At 37.7% G+C, this 22,072-nt stretch overlaps 1 protein-coding gene across 4 annotated transcripts in view; it reads left to right on the top strand.

The window, feature by feature from the left end:
* Positions 1-22,072, top strand: part of Dennd4a (DENN domain containing 4A) — a 106,864-nt gene that overhangs the window by 23,807 nt on the left and 60,985 nt on the right. For 3 of the 4 annotated variants that reach the window (XM_060384893.1, XM_060384891.1, XM_060384894.1), the window contains exons 2-6: positions 7,222-7,296; positions 7,904-8,031; positions 10,950-11,281; positions 14,462-14,711; positions 20,830-20,899. In XM_060384893.1, coding sequence (XP_060240876.1) covers positions 10,971-11,281; positions 14,462-14,711; positions 20,830-20,899 — 631 coding nt within the window. In that variant the 5' untranslated portion in view covers positions 7,222-7,296; positions 7,904-8,031; positions 10,950-10,970. Of the gene's footprint in view, positions 1-7,221; positions 7,297-7,903; positions 8,032-10,178; positions 10,261-10,949; positions 11,282-14,461; positions 14,712-20,829; positions 20,900-22,072 lie in introns of all 4 variants that reach the window. The other variant, XM_060384892.1, reaches the window with a different exon arrangement.

Here is a 22,072-nt window from a genome sequence, read left to right as displayed (position 1 = left end):
AGTAGAGACTGAGTCATAAATATTCTAAATCCAATCTTGGTACTTTCTAGTGACTATATAGAGTACAAGTGTACATGCTGACAGGGAACAGTGGGGGATTGCAAAACAGAGATACATGGTAGAGCCATGCAGTGGGCATTTTGGATCTCAGTGTTGAGTCATGGCTAGGGACATAAATTTGAAAATAAACACTTTATTAGACTAGTAGGTATTTGTCTCACTTCAATCTCTTTATTAGTTTAATAGATAGGAGATATTCTTTGTCTCGGGCTGGCTGGTCATCAGAATGTTTAGGAAGAATCACCTATGGGTTGACAAGGCGGCTCAGCAGGTAAAGGTACCTGCCACCAAGGCTGCTGACCTGGGTTCAGACCTAGGCCCCCCGTGATGGAAGGAGAGAACTGACTCCTACTAGTTGTTCCTAGATCTCCAAATGAGTGAGATGGCATGGGCGCGCTCCCACATATACGTGCACACATGCGCACACTAAGTAAAGAAATAAATGTAGGCTCTTTAATTGTTTCTGTTTTGGAACTAAGCTGATCTGAGTGGTCTACAGTGGCAGCAGATCTGGGAAAAGGAATTTCAGGCCCTGCTCTGCTCCTGATGGTTTGTGCTGCTATGCACAAATCAAATCAGCCTTCCTGGGATTTAATTTTCTCATTGGCCAAATAATGAGAGCAAACCAAAGGATCTTAAAGGCTTTTCCCTTTAAATTCTGAATTTAAAGGATTTTTTGTGATCCTTTTAAAGGAAATTGGATATAAATATTCTTTAGATCAATAGTTTGTCTTAAACTTTTAAAAAAAGTTTAAATGTTTTATGCCAATTTTTCTTTATAAATTAGAAAACTGATTTCTACAATTTTCTATTTCCTTTCTTTGTCTGTTTATCCCCTCCCTTGCTCCCTCCTTCTTTTTTTCCTCCATTTCTTTCCTTCCTTTCATTTCCTTTTCTTTCCTTTCTCCCCTCCCCTTCCCTTTCCTCCCCTCCCCTCCCCTCCCCTCCCCTCCTCTCCCCTCCCCTCCCCTCCCTTTCCTTTCTTTTCCTTTCTTTCCTTCTTGAGTCAAAGTCTCACTATATAGTCCAAGCTAGCCTGAAACTCACCATGAAGACCAGGCTGGCCTTGAACTCACAGAAATATCCTTGCTTCTAACCCTGAGTTCTGGAATCAAAGGTTTATGTTGTCGCAACCAACCTTCCTAATTAAACACAACACACACACACACACACACACACACACACACACACACACTGTCTTAACCCTGCAAGCTGAATGTCTCTCTTTTCTACTTCTTGTGCATCTATTTGTCCTCCAGACTTTCTCTCACTCCTGCTGGAACTAGAGTTGTGGAGTTGCAGACTTTTTAAATGAATGGAAACAGAATTGGAATCAAACTGGGGTCCCCTGAAAGAACAGCCATTTCTCTATCCCCCTTTTATTTCTTTTTAACGTTATGTATTTGTGCTTGTGTATCTGTGTCTCTGTAGATACAGTGCACCCGTAGAGGAAGTTTGTGAGAGTTTTCTCTTTTTAACCATGCAGGTCCTAGGGATGAACTAAGGATTTTGGTTTTGTTTTTATATGTGTGAGACAGGGACTCTTGTAGCCTAGGCTGGTTTCAGAAGCCCTATTTAGCCAAGGATGGCCTTCACCTCTCTCTGTACCCCAGTACATAGGACCAAAGGCGTGTATAAGATGCCTGGTTCTGAGTGGTTGCCTTTCTGTTTGAAGTGTTTGTCTTTAGTTTTTGATCATCTAATGTATTATATAAATTTTTAAAATTACATAAAATTACATTACATTATTATTAGCTAAAAGGGAAAAGGAATTATCAAAGTTGTTTTCAAGGATTGATTCTCAAAATCCATTTCATATATCATGTTTGTTACAGTTTGTGAGGAAAAATGGGAGTTTTAAAAAGTTGTAAAGTGGTGATTCTTAACTTGTGGGCCATGACCCATTTGGTTCGAAGGACATTCACAAGGGTGGTTAAAGACCATTGGAAAATGCAGATATTTACATGACAGTTTATAATAGTAGCAAAATTACAGTTAGGAAGTAGCAATAAAAATAATTTTATGGTTGGTGGTCGACACAGCATGAGAAACTGCATTAAAGGGTCACAGTTTTAGGAAGATTAAAAAACATTGTCTTAAAGCCTTTTTTAATGATGGTGACAGAATTAGTAAGCAATTGGAATGTTGAAAGACAGAATTCTAAATCTATATTTTAAAGCAGAATCACAATTCTGAGCAGTTTGTTTGCAGTTGTAAAGAGAGGAATAATAAGATCCTGTTATTCTAGAGAAACAAATTCATTGCACTGTTGATGGCAGTTCAGTTTAGTTCCCAGTTAACAAATGCAGATGCTAATTCAAAGAGGAAGTAAAAAGTTAGAGATGTAGGGAAGGTGCACAGTAAAATAAAGAAGACTGTGGAAGAAAGGAGGTTTAAAACCAGACTTCCTTTTCATGTGGTGAGTCAGAAGACTTGGATTTCACAGACAGTGCTAGATGCAAACAGACTCTCAGTGTAAGACTGGCAGCTGATTTTTGCTGTTTGCAAGTAATCTAGATTTCACTGTGCCAATAGTAAATTTCAGTTATTGTAAGAAAATATGCATAGCATTAAAAATTCTCTAGTTACCTTTTCCTAATCTCACTGTAGTAATTTTAACCACTCTACTTCCTCTTTTTGTTATTTCTTATGAATGAATGAATTAATTACTTTTTGGGACTGTACTGTACATCTAGCCCAGTGGTCTGTGCATGCTGGCTAAGTGCTTACTACCAGAGCCACACCCCAGCCCTTCACTTTACCCTTTTATACCACCTCTCTCCTCTTCTTTAAGAAAACTTTATTACATTTTAATTTTATTTTATTTGTGTGCTTGTATGCCATGTCACTGGAGTGGAGGTCAGAGGACACCTTGTGGAAGTTAGTTCGCTGCTTCCACCAGGTAGGTCCTGGCAGTGGCACTCAAGTCATTAGGCTTGGTCGCAGGCTTGCTGAGCCATCTCACTGGCTCTCTCTTTTTTTATTCTTCCCATGTCTTTTAATCCAACTTCTTTCTTTTTATTTTACTCTCTAGTTTTGTTTTTGTTATTCATTTCTTTCTTTTCTTGTCAAGTTTAACTTGAGCTTTTCTGCCTGGCGAAGCGGAGGTTCACTAACAAGCACTAGTTCCCTCAGGGACTCTCTTCTCTGCCGTCCTTGAATATGAAGTACTGGGTAGTAGAACTCCAAAGTAAAAGTCACAAAATGATTTATTTGGTTATAGGCAAGCGATTATACTGTAATTATAAGTTTTTTTCAGTTATAAAAAAGTAATTGAGACAAAATGTCTATGGACTCTCCCCTAGTTCTAAAATATTACAATTCAGTGATGTTTCCAGTTTCGTACTGTTCTGAGCTCACTCATTACTAAATATTTACACACCTGCTGTTTGATTCTAACCGCTGTGCATGAGATGTAATGGAAAATGCAGAAATCATAGCAGCTTTTGAATTGTCTGTCATCTACCTGGAGACAGGTGACTGTGTCTGATTCTGTTCTCTTAAGAGCAATACTAGCGACTTCCTCTGTAGCCTAATTACCAGATGAGGGGCAAAATTGTCCTTGAAAAAAAGATGACTTCTCTAGTTCTTACACACCTAGGTTTCCATCGTACCTGCTCTGTAGCATCTTTTGTTGCTCCTTTGTTTCCAGTCTATAGTTTCTGTGTAGTGGAATATTTATCTTAAAACGGAGAGACTAGTCCTTATTGCGAGTTGCTAGATGATCACTGCCAGTGATCTCTTGTGTGCGTGTACACGTCTTCGTATATGTTTGCAGAATCCTCATCAAAAGGAGTGGGCTAGTCAACTGAGTGAGTGTGGTCGTCGAGCTTTCTGGACCATGTTTATTGCTCGTACTTTGGCTTGTTTCTGCACACCTACAGAAAGTGGGGATGGGAGGTGGTAGCTGAAGGGAGGTGTGTGTGGTCAAGAGGGTGCCACTAGCCAGGTGTGGCGGCACACGCCTGTAATCCCAGCACTCAGGGAGGCAGAGACAGCCTGATGTACTAAGTGAGTTCAGGACAAACAGGGCTACACAGAGAAACCCTGTCTGAAAAATGAGAGAGAGAGAGAGAGAGAGAGAGCGCCTCAACACATGTGCTCCTTATCCTGAAGTGCCTTGTGTCTTGACTAGTGACAGGTACATGACACAGTGCATTAAGTCTGCAGAGACTTAAATACACACAAAGTATTAGCTAACCTACACAATAAGACAAATTAGTTATTATCAGTGCCACTGTCCCAGTTCTGACACTGTATTATGGTTGTGTAAGATGTGCTAATGGAAGAAACTCAGTGAAAGGAATTTCAGGGTTTTTTTTTCCCCCAACCAAATGTGTATCCAGTTATCTCAAAAGTAAAAATCCCAGGGGCTGAAGAGATGGCATAGTGGAGAGAAAACTCTGCTTAAGAACACTGGCTACTCTCATGGAAAACTCAGATTCCATTCCCAGCACCCACACAGCAACCCACACCTGGCTGTAAGTTCAGTTCTAGGGGATTCAGTGCCCTCATCTGGCCTCCTTGCTCACTGCATACATGCAGTCAAACATACACATATTATAAAACTAAACCTTAAAACGTTTTAAGTAAAAAATTCAGTTAAAAAGAATAACAATTTAAAGACATCTGTGCTGAAAAAAAATAGTGGTTTAACATATAGCTGCAGAAAATACCATGTATTTACACCTCGGAGCATGGCTTTTCCTTTAAAACCATCAATGTACTAGTAAATAGAGCTAACTAGTTGCCTCTTTTATTGTCTCGTACATGTATGAAAAGTAAAGGAGAAATGTATTGCTTTCGTTAGCAGAAGAATACTTTGCAAGTACTTCTGTATTAAATGGAAGATCAGTTAATTCTAATATTTGTTTTATTTAATGTAATTCATGGAATCAGAGTAAAGTTTTGAGAAGTTTATTCTGCCAATGAAAATATATGATATTGGAAATGTGATAATAAATTAATCTAAGAATCCAACATTGGAGGAAATGATATTTGTTTTCTGAAAAACAATACATGTATTGTTTAGTGGAACATAAAGTCATGGTCAAGCCAATGTTCTTACTGTACTAAAGAATTCACAATGACAGAAAATAAAATTGGGAGGCTGGTAAGATGGCTTTCGATGGCAATAGCACTTGCTGCCAAGCCTGAAAAACCATAGAAGTGGAACTTCTATGATAGAGAGAACCAACTCATAATAGAGAGAGCCAGTTCCCATAGGGTGTCCTTTGATCTCCACTTGCACAGGTGGCATGCACACACACACACACACACACACACACACACACACAGAATATTTGGAATTGGTTTTAGCACACTCATCATTCATAATGATAGCTAAACAAGCTGATCCTAACAGGCATTTGAACATTTTACAAATTTTTCACACATACAGTATTTTAACTTGAAATTGTATATGATAATCTAATTCTGGGTTTTTAAAAATATGTTTCATCAGGTCTGTAATTGTGTTAATTCTTTGCTATCTGTGAGCAGTAAGATTTAGAAATACTCGAAAAAAATATATGTATGTTTTCATTCCATATTTACTGCTTGAAGTTGTTCAGTGAGCCAGAAGTAGAGTACTGTCCTACTTTGTAAAAACACATACATTTGACTTGATCAGTTTTAGCAATCCAAAGATAACAACAATGACAAACATGTTTGCACACACCTATCATGCCAGTGTTGGAAGGCTGAGGCAGAAGGATTGCAAATTTAAGGCTATCTTGAGATATATTGTAGAAATTTTTTAATTAAATAATACAAGGTAAAAGATAACAAGATTGTATTTACATTGTTTCGAATTAATTCTTTTCATATTCCCATCTAGACATTGTACCAAAATTTTGACTGAAACATTTTAGGTCGTTTAACTCCTGTTTACCAGAGACTGGCATCTAGGACCAACTTAAGTCATGGAATTCTGTTTCATGTCTTGTCTTGTCTTGTCTTGTCTTGTCTTGTCTTGTCTTGTCTTGTCTTGTCTTCTCTTCTCTTCTCTTCTCTTTTCTTTATCTTTCTTGTCCTTTCTTTCATTCATTCTTTCTTCCTCCTCCTCCTCCTCTTTATCTTCCCTTCCCCCATCTCTTTACAGAAAAGAGCTATCTATATAGCACTGGTTGGTCTAGAAATCACTTTGTAGACCAAGCTGCCCTTGATTCATTCTGTAGACCAGGCTAACCTTGAACTCAGAGAAGACCACTCGCCTTTGCCTGCCAAGAGTCATTTGAAATCTTGTTCTTAGCTGTTTCTGCTATTATCTCTCTGTCATTAGACAATGGTCCAGATTGGCTAAAAATACAATTTTCAACCAGACATGGTAGCACACACCTGTAATCCCAGCACTCAGGGAGGCAGAGGCAGGGAGATCTCTGTGAAGCCAGCCTGGTCTACAAAGTGCATCCAGGACAGCCAAGGGTACACAGAAAAACCCTGTCTCAAAGAAAAAAAGAAAGAGAAAGAAAGAAAGATTTTTCTCCTTCTTGATGAACAAATGATTTTGCACTTTAACTTGTTTGCAAAGTCTTTGACCTAGTGAAACTCATTTGTTTTTCAGGTTAAGTGATAAAGATTTATTGAAAATTTCTGGATTGGTTATCTAATCCTACCTTGAGGAAAGAACATTGCCTCAACCCCATTGGGAACAGTGCTCTGTCACTGAACAACATTTTAAGCCCAACTTTGGTTCTTTTATCCTATCCTTGTTCTATCTGTTGTTAAGGATTGATATGTCAATTATATTAAAATAGCTTTAAACATTTGTAATAAAGGAAAAATCTTTTGAATACTGGACTTGATTGAAACATTTTTATGGAACTTTTTTGAATCTACTTTTAAATTGTCGTAAGTAGGTATTTTTGCCTTATCAATGAGACACTGCACAAGTGTCCTAGGAACAAGCTTTTAAAATTATTACCCTTCCCTTGCTTTTGCACACATTTACTTTTGTGCCACTTATTTTGCTTTCTTTCTTACTCCCTGTGTCTATTTCTCTTCAAGTCTGTATATCTTCTTGACTAAAATGTGTTTTTTCAAGAAGCTGGTAACTTAAAATTATTAGTAGTGGATCTTTAAATATCCATAGATACATTAGGGGAATATTTTACCAGAATTAATTAAACCTCAATTAATTCTTTCTTTTTTTTAATACAGTATTTCTCAAATCCTGAGGCCTGAAGAATTCACATGTTGGGAGCTATTGTTTTTCAGCAGAAACCTCAGTAATGTGTGAGTAGTTTCTGTTTTTCATTGTGTTTTGTTTCAAATGGCTTTTTTCTGTGTTAAACAATGAAGTTTTAATTTGCCAGAACTTTAAGAATTTGGGATATGCTCATTATATGATAACTGTAAGTAACAGATGTTACAAAATTTATTGAAAGGTATTTTAAGCTGTATCTTGGAGGGGAGAAAAAGTCACAGTCTGAAATCTCAGCACTCAGGAAAATGAAGCAGGAGGATTGTGAGTTCAAATCCAGAAGAAAATTTCTCTAGTTTATTTAATCAACTCTTCCATTGTGGTACTGACCATTTTCATATATAAGTCTGATTGTATGATTATCAGTCATATCTGAAATTTTCAGTAATAGTTGATACTTTTTTAAATAGCCTAGACAGATCTCAAACTCACAATTCTTGGCCCCCTATAAACTGGGGTCCAGTCAGAAATGTGTGTCACAGTACCTGGCATTGGTAGTTACTAATTTTGCAAAACTCTTAAGTGTTCAGAATTTTAATATATATAGTGATAAATATATATATATATATAATGATGTATCTGTATATATATGTGTATACATAATGTTCCCTCAGATTTTCACTCTCGCCTCTTTTTCAGAGGCAATCTGGATAGCACATGCTTATATACTTTGACGTGATGGAGTGAGATAAGAAATAAAAAGCATCTGGATTGGCCAGAGATTGAAAGGGAGAGAAACAAATCAATCTCCATTAGTCGCTGAATGGGTAAGAGCCTTTCTTGTAATGGCTTCACAATTTAGTTATCTTGTATTTCTTATGAATAGAGTGCACAGCCTTCTTGTTTTCTATTTTCTCTCTCTCTCTCTTTCTCTTTCCTTCTTTCTTTCTGTCTGTCTGTGTAGCCTTGGCTGTCCTGGACTTGCTTTGTAGACCAGGCTGGCCTCCAACTCACAAAGATCTGCGTTCCTCTGCCTCACAGAGTGCTGGGACCACAGGTGTGCACCACCATGCCTGTTAGTTTGTTTTCTATTTTCAAAGAACATAGATTCCACATCTGTCTAAGTGGTAGAGTACTCGCCTTGTTATGAGCAAGGTGCTGCCTTCCATCCTTGCACTCTAGGATATTAGACTACTTAGCCTGGTCTTGGATTTTTACCGAGGTACAAATATATCTTATATGAAAAAGTAGCAGTGCTTTTCATAGTGATGTATCTCTTTAATCCCAGCACTTTTGAGGCAGAGGCAGGTGGATCTCTACAAGGGTGAGGGCAGCCTGGTCTGTATAGTAAGTTTCAGGATAGCTAGAGCTACATAGTGAGAACCTGAGAAATGAAAACCTCCAAAAGTGCTATCTTACACTTTAAATCATTTTAAAAATAAGTGAAATACTAGCTTAGCAGACATACAACTTAAACACAATATTTTTATTGTTTTTTTAGAATTTCATAAAGCATATTTTGATCACCTTCACCTCATATTCTTCTCCAAGGTATATAAAGTTTTAAGAGGTGTATAAGCGTTTCATCTTCATTATGTTTTACATTTTATTTATTTGTATGTATCTGTACATATGTGGGGACAAAACGTATACATATGTGAGTGCAAGTATACTATGTCGTGTATATGGAAATCAGAGGACAGTTTGTGGGAGTCAGCTCTCTCCCTCCAGCCTGTGCGTCCCTGGGAGTGAACTGATGCTGTTGGGCTTGGCACCAAGCACCTTTCCCCTCTGTGTCATCTGGCCGGATCCTAGACCTTCTATCTCATGAGTAAATTCCTAAGGTTACTTATACCATTTTGAAAAAAGATGAATTACCAAATAATTTTTGATTAATGACACAATTTTATTACTTCAAAATAATAAGATTTCAATGCTTGTATTAAAGTTATTATCTAGAGACTCTTTGGATTAAATGCATGCTTTTTATGATCTCCAGTTTCCAAAACTTAATGTAAAGAAATCTACTTTCTGAGGCTGAAGGTAGACCGCTTCCCTGCCATGAAGAGGGCCCTAGGATAATTCCCTATCAACCGTACAAAAACAAAAATCAAACAAACAAGCAAAACAACAGGAAGTGTTTGTGTGTGTGCTGGTTTGTGTGTCTGTAAGCGTCTATACATTCACATGTGTGCATTTACATGGCGGGTAGAGGTCAGCATCCAATGTCTTCCTCTATTAGTCTACACCTTATACGTTTTGACGAAGGCTTTTTCACTGAGCCTGCCACTCACCTGGGTATATCGGGGTCTGCTATTTCTATTCCCCCACTTCAAGCACTCCCAGCTCTTAAACATGGGTGCTGGGGATCTGCATGGGGTCATCATGCAGGTACTTACCACAGAGCCGACTCCTCAGCCCAGTGTAGAGGTTTTACTCTGATGTGTGACATAAATTCCCTCAGGGAAGGCTGTTTACTTTGAACTAGCATTTTCTAGAACAGGTAGCATTTTCTAGTTGTTAGATGGTAAAATAGGGTTTATTGCTCAAGGACACTTTTGGAAATCCTGGGTTTAAGCAAATGACTACAACTGTAGTATTTCCCTTTCTGTCTGTATAAAATACATGCTTTAGTCATCTGTGTGCCCCATATGTTATATATATGGTAACTGTGAAAAAGTAGCTATGTCATATGCATGCCTAATTTGTTTGTCCTTGGAATCCTTTTCTTTGTCTTTATTATAATCAGACTGATGTGAGACATATGCTAAATTGTTGCTTGAAATAGAACTCCCCCTCTCCCCATGTAACAGTGGTTTGCAAGTAATGACAATGCTAGAAACATAAAGGCTTATAAAGAATGTACATATTTGTCTTTAATTTATTATAAGAGTGTTGTGCTCTCCTTTTATTTGAGTTCTTGTTTGTTGTATCTGCTGAAATAGGTTTTTCCTTTTATGTTTTTGTACATTAGAATGGAGCTCATCTTCAGATGGCCTTGTCTGTGGAAACAGCTGGTTTGCATTTGCTCCATCAGGGACATCACTAGTCTCAGGGTATGTTTCTCAGCTGGAGCTGGAACCTTTAAAATTACTTAAGTCCAAGCTCCAGAGTCTTCTGCAGCACAAACCAGGGTTGCATTGAAGCAGACTTCATTTTGTCCCAGTGTCAGTGGATAAGGAAGTGTTTAGTTTCAGTGCTTGGGGTTGAATCTAGAGGCACACACATGCCCTGCCACTGAGCTACAACCCAAGTCCAATTGATAGGTTTTTAAATCTGCTCTTTAAGGAATAGTATAGTCATTTGTGTCTCCATTCCAGTTCCCAATCTGATTTGCTTCATAAGCTGTGTTTCTGTCCTTGTACTGCCTTTTAAAACACAACTCCTTGATTATTGAGGAGATAGCAGCTTTTCTGACTCAGTGTTAGCTTATAGATTGAATTCTGGTGTTGGTTTCCTTGCTGTTTTGATACTATGGGAATTTTTACTGTATTTTTAAGGTTCATCTTATATTTAAAGGGCTGGGTTGTTTTTTTGTTTGTTTGTTTGTTTGTTTTTGTTCTTTTGTTATGTACTTCAATTATCTAGGTTTCCAGGATACCAAAATTGGAAAGTCCTGCATTAGTTTTATAATAAAAAGCCATGTTTTTCACTTACATACTAGTGTGAACAGGACTTGCATTCTTTGTAGTTTGTACTTTTGACATGGCAGAATACAAAATAAGATCTTTCACTTTTTGTTTAGGTGTAAACTTTGTAATGGAAGATGATTGAAGACAAGGGGCCTCGTGTGGCTGACTACTTCGTAGTAGCAGGCTTAACCGACGTTTCAAAGCCTCTTGAAGAAGAAATTCATTTTAATGATGCCTGTCACAAAGTGGCTAAACCAAAAGAACCCATCACAGATGTTTCTGTTATCATCAAATCCCTTGGGGAGGAGGTGCCTCGGGACTACGTGTGTATTGACCTTACCCCAACTGGATTATCTGCAGATCTCAATAATGGAAGTCTTGTAGGGCCCCAGATTTACCTTTGTTATAAAAGAGGGAGAGATAAACCTCCACTTACAGATCTGGGGTAAGTATTTTTTTTTTAATGCATTACTGTCACCTTTCAAATTGTATGCCTTGTAGATTTTGAAGTTAACTGTTTGTTCATTAATAGCAGCATGCTAGCGTTTGAAACAAGCACATTTGCCTTGGTGTAGTATATATGCCTTGTAATCCTAGCACTTGGCAGGCTAGGGCAGGAAGATTGTTATGTTTGAGGCCAGCCTGGGCTACATCGTGAGAACCTGTTCTGCCCCTGCCATCCATGAAAAAGAGAGATGAGAGGAGAATTAAAAATAAAGCAATGCATACCCAGAATTCTATTGTATTGTATTCATTTGGTCTCTGTGCTGCGAGTCCCAGTGCTCACCTTGCTGTTAAATACGAGGGAGAAAATAAATAGATTTGCAGAGGGTACCATAAAATCAATGTATTATCCACATCACAAATTTTAAATGGAAAAAAAGAAATTTCAGTTAAGGCTTTATTTTGCCCAGGCTTTATATTCTCAAACTCCTGCTTCAACCTCTTAAATGGATGAAACTACAGACACACATACAAAATTATAGATGGATGCTTAACCATGTATCTTGGAGTAAATTAGAGGCCTGCTATATTGGATTTGGGAGTTCTTTTCTATTTATAACAACCGTATTGAGATATAATTATATACCGTGCAGTCTTAGCCATTTGAAGCATATAATTCAGTATAGTAAGAGGCGTACAACTATCACCACAACATATTTTAGAATACTTTTATCATGTCAGAAAGAAATCCTGTTATCATTAGTGTGTGCTGTCCAGTTTCCTAACCATTGCAGCCCTAGGCAATCACAGTTTTCTTCTTTGCTCTATAAATTTGACTATTTAAGACATTTCAGCAAATGGAGTTGTACTGTATATACCTCATGTGATTAGCCTCTTTCACGTAACATGTTTTTAAGGTTCATCCATGTTGTAGTATGTACTGGTACTTTATTCATTTATATGACCAAATAGTATTCCAATATATGGCTGCACAATAATTTATTGTGTCACCAGTTGATGGATATTTATTTTTGAGGCTATTATTAATCATGTTTTTATGATTATTCATGTACATGTTTTTATGTAGACATGTTTTGTTGTTTGTATATATATATATACTTAGGAGTGGAATTGCTGGATCATATAATTCTGTATTTAACCTTTTGAGGAACTTCCAGAATATTTTTCAAAGCAACTTCACAAGCATTTCATGTTCCCACCAACAGGGTGTGGGGGTCTGATTTCTTCAAAGTCGGCATTATAGTTCATGTTGCTATTTGATTATATTTGTCCTAGTGAGTATGAAGTGGACTCTCATGATTTTAATTTACATTCTTGTGTTTGCTGATGAAACTAAACATTTTCTCGTGCTTACTAGCAAGTATTATTTGAGAAGTATGTGTTTAGCTCTTTTACCCTTTTACTCTTTTTAACTGAAATTTTTTTTTAATTGAGAGTTCTTTACAAATTCTTAATTCAGTCCTTCATTAGGTATATGACTTACAAACATTTTCTCTATTTAAAAAATTTGCCAGACAGTGGTGGCACATTCCTTTAATCCCAGCACTCAGGAGGCAGAGAGGCAGGCAGATCTCTGTGAGTTTGAGGCCAGCCTGGTCTACAGAGCGAGTTCTAGGACAGCCAGAACTACACAGAGAAACCATGTCTAGAAAAAAACAAAACAAAAACAAAAAACCCAGAAACTGATTTTATGTGTATACACGTTTTATGTGTATACATGTTTTGTGTATCTGTGTGCCACATGTGTACCTTGTGGCCGGGGAGGTCAGAAGAGGGCATTAGATCCCCTGGAATGGGTTATGTATGAACGTGAGCCACCATGTGGGTGCTTGGAATTGAACCTGGGTCCTCTGAAGGAGCAGCCAGTGCTCTCTAGTCCTCTCTCTGATTCTTTGTGATCTCCCACTCATCTCTTTTGAAGCCAGGAAATTCACCTCATTCGTTATTTTATTTATTTAATTTGTATCTCTGCCTTTCTGTCTGTCTCTGTTTCTGTTCTCTGTCCTCTCTCTCTCTCTCTCTCTCTCTCTCTCTTTCTGTGTGTGCACGTTCATGTTCCACTGTGTAGGTTGCAGGATCTAACTCACGTTGTCAAGCTTTGAGACAAGTGTCTTTGCCCACCAAGCCATATCACTGGCCCAGGTTTTGATTTTATAACTCTGTAGTATAAGGCTCTGGGAGGGTAAATGCTACCTAATGCTTAGCAGTAGCATTTTAAATAATTTGTTTTTTTTTAATTTTTTCTTCACAATTTATTCATTATATATCCCAATTGAAGCCCCCTCCCCCAACTCCCCTAGTCCCTCTCTCCCTCCTCTCCTCATTCCCTTCCCCTAGTCCACTGCAAGGGGAGTTCTCCACTATTGCCATCTGCCCATAGCTTAAGTCTTATCAGGACTGCTTGGATCCTCTTCTGTGGCCTGGCAAGGCTGCATCATCAGGGATGAGTGATCAGAGAACAGTCAACTGAGTTCATGATAGAGGCAGCCCCTGCTCCCCTTACTTCAACAGAGGAATGGATACAGAAATAATTTGTTTTTAACTCCTTTGTATTTAGAAATGTTTATTGGAAGTATTAGAGTAAAAGTATACAAGAAGGTACTCTCTGAGTGTGTAACTTTAACTAAAATACAGGTTACATTTCCCATATAATGCTTGATTTTATAGAAGATCAGTGAGTAAATATATTAATTAAGTGGAATCCTGAACATTAAGTGTCCTTACATTTAATTACTGCCTCTCTTTTATATTAATAAGCACAAAGCTTTATATGAATTTTTCTTATATTTAAAGTTTAAATAGGGAAACAGTTACCTATAAGACTGTGCAATTTAGTCTTAAGATCAGGTATAGGATTTAGTAAAAAAAAACAAACCATAACTGGCAAGAGTCCAAGTGAAGAGTGGGACAGGATACACCCAGCTCTTTTTTGCAGATGACGGGGATGTGACAGGATCTCAGATAGCCATGGCTTTAAACGTGTCATATAGCCAAGGCTGATCATCCTGCCTCTTCTTCCTGAGCATGGAGGCACTGGTGTTTATCAATACACACAATTTATACTCTCCTGCCCTTTAGGATGAGTCCATGATACTTGAGAGTGTCACCTTTCAAGCTTGGGGGAACTTTGTGTATTTACTTTTAAAAATTTGTGTTTTAGGGTATTATATGACTGGAAAGAAAGATTAAAACAGGGCTGTGAGATTATTCAGAGCACTCCCTACGGACGACCTGCCAATATTAGCGGCAGTACCTCATCACAAAGGATCTACATCACTTACCGAAGAGCCTCTGAAAACAGGACTCAGAATACGCTGGCTGTCACAGACATATGCATTATTATTCCGAGTAAAGGAGAAAGTCCACCGCACACATTCTGCAAGGTCGACAAGAATCTCAACAATAGTATGGTAAGCCAAGTCTCTAGCACTAAACAGTCAGCCACTCACCAGTGAGAAATGCATAGTTGTAAAACTTTTCTCGAAAACAAAATAGTGTAACAGATCTGAAAAATGTGTTTTGTAAGGATCTTGAGTATTTTATTGTTTCCAAAAGTGCTTTAGTTGTACTGTCACAAAAAATGTAGAAGATTTGTCCTCTTCTTCTCTTTCCCTCTCCCCATCTTCCTTTTACCTTAAATAACCTTTCCATATCGCTACAAAATCAGTAAATTATCACCATGGCTGCCTCCGGGCACCCGTTATTGTATGCGGATTCCGTACATACACAGCTCTAAAGGACGTGGCTTTGGTAGTCTTCCCTACTGCTTTGTTCACCATCGGTTTTATTGTTAGATGTGTGCAAAACTTGTTACAGGATCACCATCATTAGAAAAGGTTTTGGTTCCATATTACCATTCTTTATAGCAAAACTTTTCAAGAGCTGGGTATGTGGTGGGTGCGGGGGTGGAGGGAGCTGCGTTGGTAGAGTGCTGACCTGGCACGCATGAGGCCCTGCGCCCCTACCCTGTGCCCCTCCCCTGCGCTGCATAAACTGCGTGTGGTGGAGCATGCCTGTAATTACAGCACTCGGGAACTGACGCAGGAGGGTCCGAAATTCAAGGTCGTCCTTGGCCACATAGCAAGTCCAAAGCCACTGTGAGCTACTTGAGACCTTGTCACAATCCTATCTCCTGCAAAAAAAAAGGGTTGAATATATCTCACCCCATCCCTCACTCTGCCTCTTTCTGATTAAGGGGTTTTTTTGTTGTTGTTTTGTTTTGGGTTTGTTTTTGTTTTTCTAGACAGGTTTTCTCTATGTAGCCCTGGCTATCCTGTAACTCACTCTGTAGACCATGCTAGACAGAAGTGCGCATATCTCTGCCTTCTGAGTGCTGGGATTAAAGGCTGTGCCACCACCACCCAGCTCCAGTTAAGTTTTTTATAGCTTCATCACAAGATTTTTCTTGTTACTGAGTCCAGTGATCAGTTCCTTATCTCAATTTTTAAAGTTTTGTTTTCGATGGCAATTTTTCCCATCTACAGTAGCAAGAAGAGGTGGCGCACTGTCCTTGATGTACTTGATTCTTCTCTTTTCTCACCAGTTGTTCCCTCTGTCTCCCAGCTTCCTGTACAGTGGAGTGCCTTGAGATCAGTCCTCAGTGCTTAGACCTTCACAACCAACCTTCCCTCCTCTTTTAATCTAATTATTTTAATACAATGTGTGGGTGACTTCTAAATTTCTGTGTCTGACTAGTCCCCTCTAATTTATTGTCTCTTGTTATCTTACCTAATAGAGTATCTCAGCTTTAACATGATCTATACTGAAATCAGATCTTATTGCCACAGTCTTACTTGTCTAAAATGTGGAATTTTTATTCTTAAAACTTACTCAGACTAACAAGCCTTGGAGAAATATGAACCTTTCTTTTTTACTTATTATGTTATCCTATAAACTCTGTTGACTTTAACTTCAAAACATACCTTGAACTTGATAACCTCTTAACCACTTCAGTGTCATAAGCCTGATCTAAGCCATAATAATCTTTAACAATTTACATTTACTTATGTATTTTTTTGAGACAAGTCTCACTATGTAGACTGGCCTGAACTCATAGAGATTACCTGTCTCTGCCTCCCATGTGCTGGGGATTAAAAGTGTGTGGCACAACTCCTGGTCCCATTTATTAATTCATTCAATTAATAATATTTAATTTGTCGATTAATAAATTAATAGATCAATAAATATTAATTTATTAATTAATAAATAATGTGATAAAACAATTTATTAATTAATTTGTGAGTGTGTGATTTCTATTCAAAACAAGTGTTTTTTTTTTTTTTACTACTCATCTTTGTTCATATAACTTTCTACTTTCTTTTAATACTTACAAACTATTCCAGAAACTACAAATAGAGGGCAATAAGTATAAGTTAGTTCTAGTTTTTCATATTAAAAAATTTTATATTTTAGATCATATTTAGCTAAGCAGTGAATCTTTGATCAACCATGTGCCTTTTACTGAATGTTTGTTAAAATGGTGCTGAAAGAATAAATAATTGAAAATAGAATTGGTGGCTTAAAAAAATGCGGGGAACCAGGTTTGGTGCTTAATACCCACATAATGTCTCTCAACAATCTGTAACGGTAATTCCAGGATCATCTGATACCCTCTTCTGACCTCTAAGGCATGCATATGGACCACATATAGTATATATGTGTGTGTGTAAGCAAGTCCTCAACACAAATAAATAAATAAATACATAAGTAAATAAATAAATAACTTAAGAAAAAAGGAAATAGAATTGGTCTATCAGTATACCAAGGTTTGAAAGGTGTTGACAGATTGCTTTGAAACATGGTGATGATTTATAGCTCTAGTCTATATGAATGCCCCTTTTTTAGTCCTATTCCTTGCCAACTTTGATTGTTGTCAATGAATGTCTTTTGAGTTAACTATATGATTTTTAGCATTTTTTTTGTGATTGTGGAGATTGAACAGCTTTTAATGTATACAGCTTCTTCCTGCACATATGGAAAACACATTCCAAGACTTCCAGTGATGCTCATGATTTTTAAAAAGATTTTAGTTTTAATTATGTGTATGTGTCTGTGTTTGGGTATGTTCACATGAGTGTGAGTGTTCACAAAGGTCAGGAGCTTTGGATCCTTTGGAGCTGGAATTACAGGCTTGTGAGCTGCCTGATGTAATTGCTAGGAACTTAGGTCTCTGCAAGAGAAGTTCATGCTCTTAACTGCTGAGCCATCTCTCTGACCCTTGCTCTGGATTCTTGAATAACACCTAACCCTATAGCTACTATGTTTTTTCCTATATGTATTTGTAATAAAATTTAACTTATGCATAAAGCATGGTAAGAGATTAGCAGCAGTAACTAGTAATGAAATACAACAAAACAGTGTAACAATAGCCAACATCACTGCTCTGATATGTTGGAGCCTTTGTTAAGTATGGTGAGGGCTTCTCAAACACAGGCACTGCTGTTGCTGCTGGGTGAGTAATGGGCAGAGAGCAAATACTGCAAGTATATTCTGGACAAAGGGAGGATTCATATCCTAGGCAGGGTGGAACAGGATAGTGCAAGCCACCATCACAAATGTCATGCAGGTTAAAACTTCTGAATTGTTGGGGAGAGGTGCTGATGAGGCCCCATCTCTAGTTGAAGATCTTTTAGCAGTTGATGGCTGCTGGGGGAATGAGAGTAACTTTTTGGTTTTATTTACTGTTTATGGTTGTTTTAACTGCATGTATGTCTGTGTACCAAGTGTATGTGCCTGGTTCCTATGGAGGCCAGAAGAGGGCATTGAATCCCCTGAGACTAGAATTACAGATAGTTGGGAGCTGCCATGTAGATGCTGGGAGTTGAATCTGGGTCCTTTAGAAGAACAACAACCAGTGCTCCTAATTGCTGAATCATCTCTCCAGCCCTAAGAGTAAATGTTCTTTGAAGGTGTGGCCACCGGTAGGTTGCCCATGGTCCAGGTGATGCCCTGGCACATAGAGGGAGCACTGACTGGAGATGGTTTAAAAAAAAAAAAAAGACAAATAAGAGGACATGAATTTGGAAGTTAAGGGAGATCTGGGGGAGTTAGAGGGGGGAATCAATATAACCAAATTGACCACAGGCAAGTGAACTGTGAAAGTGAATGTGTGGATGAAGGAAGTCTAGGGAGTATAACAATTTTAAATGAAGATTGCTGCATTGGATGGATTTGATGTAATTTGTTCTGTCTTCTACTATAAGACATTGAAATTCTGGTTTTTAGTATTAGAAGCAAGCTGTTGGTATAAATAATTTTACATAAGTTGTGTTTACTGAGTACCTATTGCTGTATGGTATTCTAAGTGTTTCTTCACTCCTGCCAATGACCTCAGTAGGTATTTTACCCCCATTTTCCAGAGAAGAAAATTTGAGAATAAGAAAAGTGGTTCTTCCCTCATACCAACACCTTCAGTAGCAAGACTCACACCCAGGCTATAAACGTGCAGAACCAAGCATTGTGCTACCCTGCTGATGCCCAGTTGTGTGGCCTAAAATCCCTGGATCAAAGCATATGTTCACTCTCAAGATCTGTATCTTGAGAACACATTAACTAATTTATATTATAAGAACACATTAACTAATTTATATTCCTGTCAATATATAACTTCGTTAAGATTTGAAGTTTTAATTACCAATTTTCAACTTTAATTTCTCAGCGCATGTAAACAAGCACTTTACAGATGTTAGGTTATTTAATTGCAATATCAGTGGATCCCTTTGATGGTTAATGCAAAGTCATCCTGAGCCATCTCTGTAAGAAACAATTTGACAAGTGGTTACCGACAATATCTACCTCTATCCTGAAAGAATTTACCTATAGATATGTCACCCCTAATTAGATGGGCATTTTTTTGCTATACTATATAGAAAATGTCTTTGTACATTATTATACTTTAGCAATATTATGTGGTTGTTGAAGAGATTATAGCAGCAGAAGAAAATCATGGTAGCAAATAGAATTGGGGGAGGGTAGGTCCAAGTCCAGGGGTAAGACAGGGTATTATTCTGTAGCTCACTACTACTTAGACCTCACTCGGTAGTAGCCAAATTAACCTCAAATTAGCCTACAAGACGATCCTTGTAGTAGGGTATTTTTCTCCCAGTCTCAAGCTCCGGAATAATGGCTCATGAGGCTCAAAATATATTTACCAAATACCTAGACTATACATCCAGGCTCATTCCCTGGTTAGCTTATAGCTTAATATAAGCCACACCAGTCTACATTCTGCCGTGGCTGGTCACCTCCGCTCGGGTATGTCTGTCCTCCTCGTGTCCCTGATGACTCCCTCATGCCTGATTCTACCCTGGGATCCTTTCTGCCTGCCAGATGGCCTACCTTCTATTCTACCCTTTCCTGTAGGCCAGAGGCTTTTTTAATTGACAGGCAATGCAATGCACTCATACAATACGTAAGATATTCTCTCTATAGATCCTCTTGTTTCACTCTCCCACGTGCTGAGATTACAAGCACAAGCCATCACATTCATTCACAAATACTTTTAAAAGGCTGTATATAGTAATAGTTAGGACAAAGAATGTTTTTGAACTCTTTCATGAACATGGGATCTAGCATACAACATTTCAGATTTGACCTGGTATTTTAGCGACACATACAGATACTTGGTATTTTCTTATTTGCAAGTTGTATTTTGTAGATGTATTTATGTATTTGTCTTAGATTGAAGGTAATTGACATTGTCATTAGAACTGTTTCTAAGCCTCACTAACTAATCAAGGTGTTCTAGCTAAAGCCATTGAAATTAAAACCAGAATGTGTTTCTTTTTTTTTTTTTTTTTTTCCCTGATGAGACAGTAGTCTCTCTATTGCCACAGAGTGTGTATTCTCTTCTTCAAAGAATAAAGAGGCATTGTTAACAGTGTGGTCAGCATAGACTGTAGCCAACCTGCTTGGGTTTGAATCTCACGTGTGTATAATGGGCAAATTCCTTCACTATTTGTGCCTCAGTTTCCTCATTAATAGATTGGGGATAAAATGGTGCTTTTTTTTTAATACTACATAGGCATTTTTGAAGAATAAATGAATTAGTATTAGAAAGAACTTTTGACAATACCTACAACAATAGCAAATGGTGTATAAATGTCATATATTATTAATTACTCCTTTAATTACTACTTAATCCTTTTTATGGCTTTAATATTTAGAGGAGAGCTTTTTAAAAAATTGTGTCTAGTTGTTAAATTTGTCTTACATTTTCTTAAAAAAAAAGATGATAGGAATAATGTTAAGTGATTATTTTCTTACTTTTCAACCAAGAATGGTCATTGATGCTTCTTCCCAAGCTTGGGGCTTAGAATAAAGTCTTAATTTTTTGTGACTTACTTTTCTTTTAAAGGGTCAATTTTTCATGCTTTTGTGAAAAGGGGAATTGTCAAATCTTCTGGAAGAAAAGTAAGCAATGACTCTGATAAAATGCTAGCAAAATAATACATATTGGAGAGCTCACAGAGACTGTTTTTTATCAAGTTACTGCCTTTAAAATTGAATACTGTTTCTTCTTCTCTTCAGTGGGGATCTGCAGTGTACTTATGCTATAAAAAATCAGTGGCAAAGACCAACACTATATCTTATAAAGCAGGTAAGTATCATTTGGGGAGTAAATATTTGATATAGAAATATATTGTGGGCTCCATAAGGTTAAAGACAAAACCTGCCTGAACTAGGACGTATGCCATGGTAGGATGTGTTAGTGTCAGGACTCCTGTCTCTTGAGTTTCAGTTTTTCTTCAAGTCTTTTGGATTATACATGAAAGATCACTTTGAAAAGAAGGTGGCTTTTTTTTTTTTTAAGCCTTAGGTTTAAGTTACAACTTGACTACCTGCCAGTTCTTTTTAATTTTAAACCAGTGCAAAGTATGGAAAAATGTTTAATATTTATATTAATTTAGTCCAATTTAATAATTATACTTAATAGATAATACTAAAACTAATTATAATTTTATAATGCATAGTTGAAGTTTACAATTTTAAGAGACCTCAAAATGTCAAATACATTGATCTCATTTATAAGAAAGCAGATTCAACCTTTTAAAATTAAGAGTCCTTGACTCTTTTCTCCTTTTGACCTTCCAGAGCCCACAAGTCACCAGTATTTCTCTTCTTGCTTTACAACTACGCTGTTGCATCATGATCTGAGAGACTAGAACACAGTTAACTGTGCATCCTCAGGGGACCTCACTGGCTGGCTGGCATGGGATTAGAGAGAGAACCTTAGTTTATCTAGTCCATTTCACCTTACAGATGACTAGAATCTGAGCCCTATTTGTTAAGAATCAGAGATATTGGCAGTAGAGCCAGATATTCAGATTCCCAGTTTATCCTTTTGTTTTTATGGTGATGCTTTCTGCCTGACTTTAAGGAGTTCACAGTCATGAAACCTGTTTTCTGTTTCTCTCCCTCTTCATCTCCCTTTTCCTCCTCCCTTTTCCTCCCTCCCTCTCCCGCTTGTTCCTTCCCCCTGTCCCTCCTCTTCCCTTCCTCCCTCTCCCCATCCTGCTCCCTTTGTTTTGTTTTTTCAAGTCAGGGTTTCCCTGCAAATCCCTGGTTATACTGGAACTTAATCTGTAGACCAGGCTGGCCTCAAACTCAGAGATCTACCTGCCTCTGCCTCCCAAGTGATGGGATTAAAGGCATGCCCCACCACCAAGTTTTCTATTTCTAACCTCACAATATTCAGTATAAAGCTCTGTTTCTAGGCCATGTTCAGTGGAACATACTTGTTCCATTTTTATGAATAGATTAACATGAAACA

Source organism: Meriones unguiculatus, chromosome 6 (genome assembly GCF_030254825.1).
Source record: "Meriones unguiculatus strain TT.TT164.6M chromosome 6, Bangor_MerUng_6.1, whole genome shotgun sequence".
Taxonomy (NCBI): domain Eukaryota; kingdom Metazoa; phylum Chordata; class Mammalia; order Rodentia; family Muridae; genus Meriones; species Meriones unguiculatus.
The sequence above is the reverse complement of the archived record's forward strand: the minus strand, read 5'-3'. Positions and strand labels throughout refer to the sequence as shown.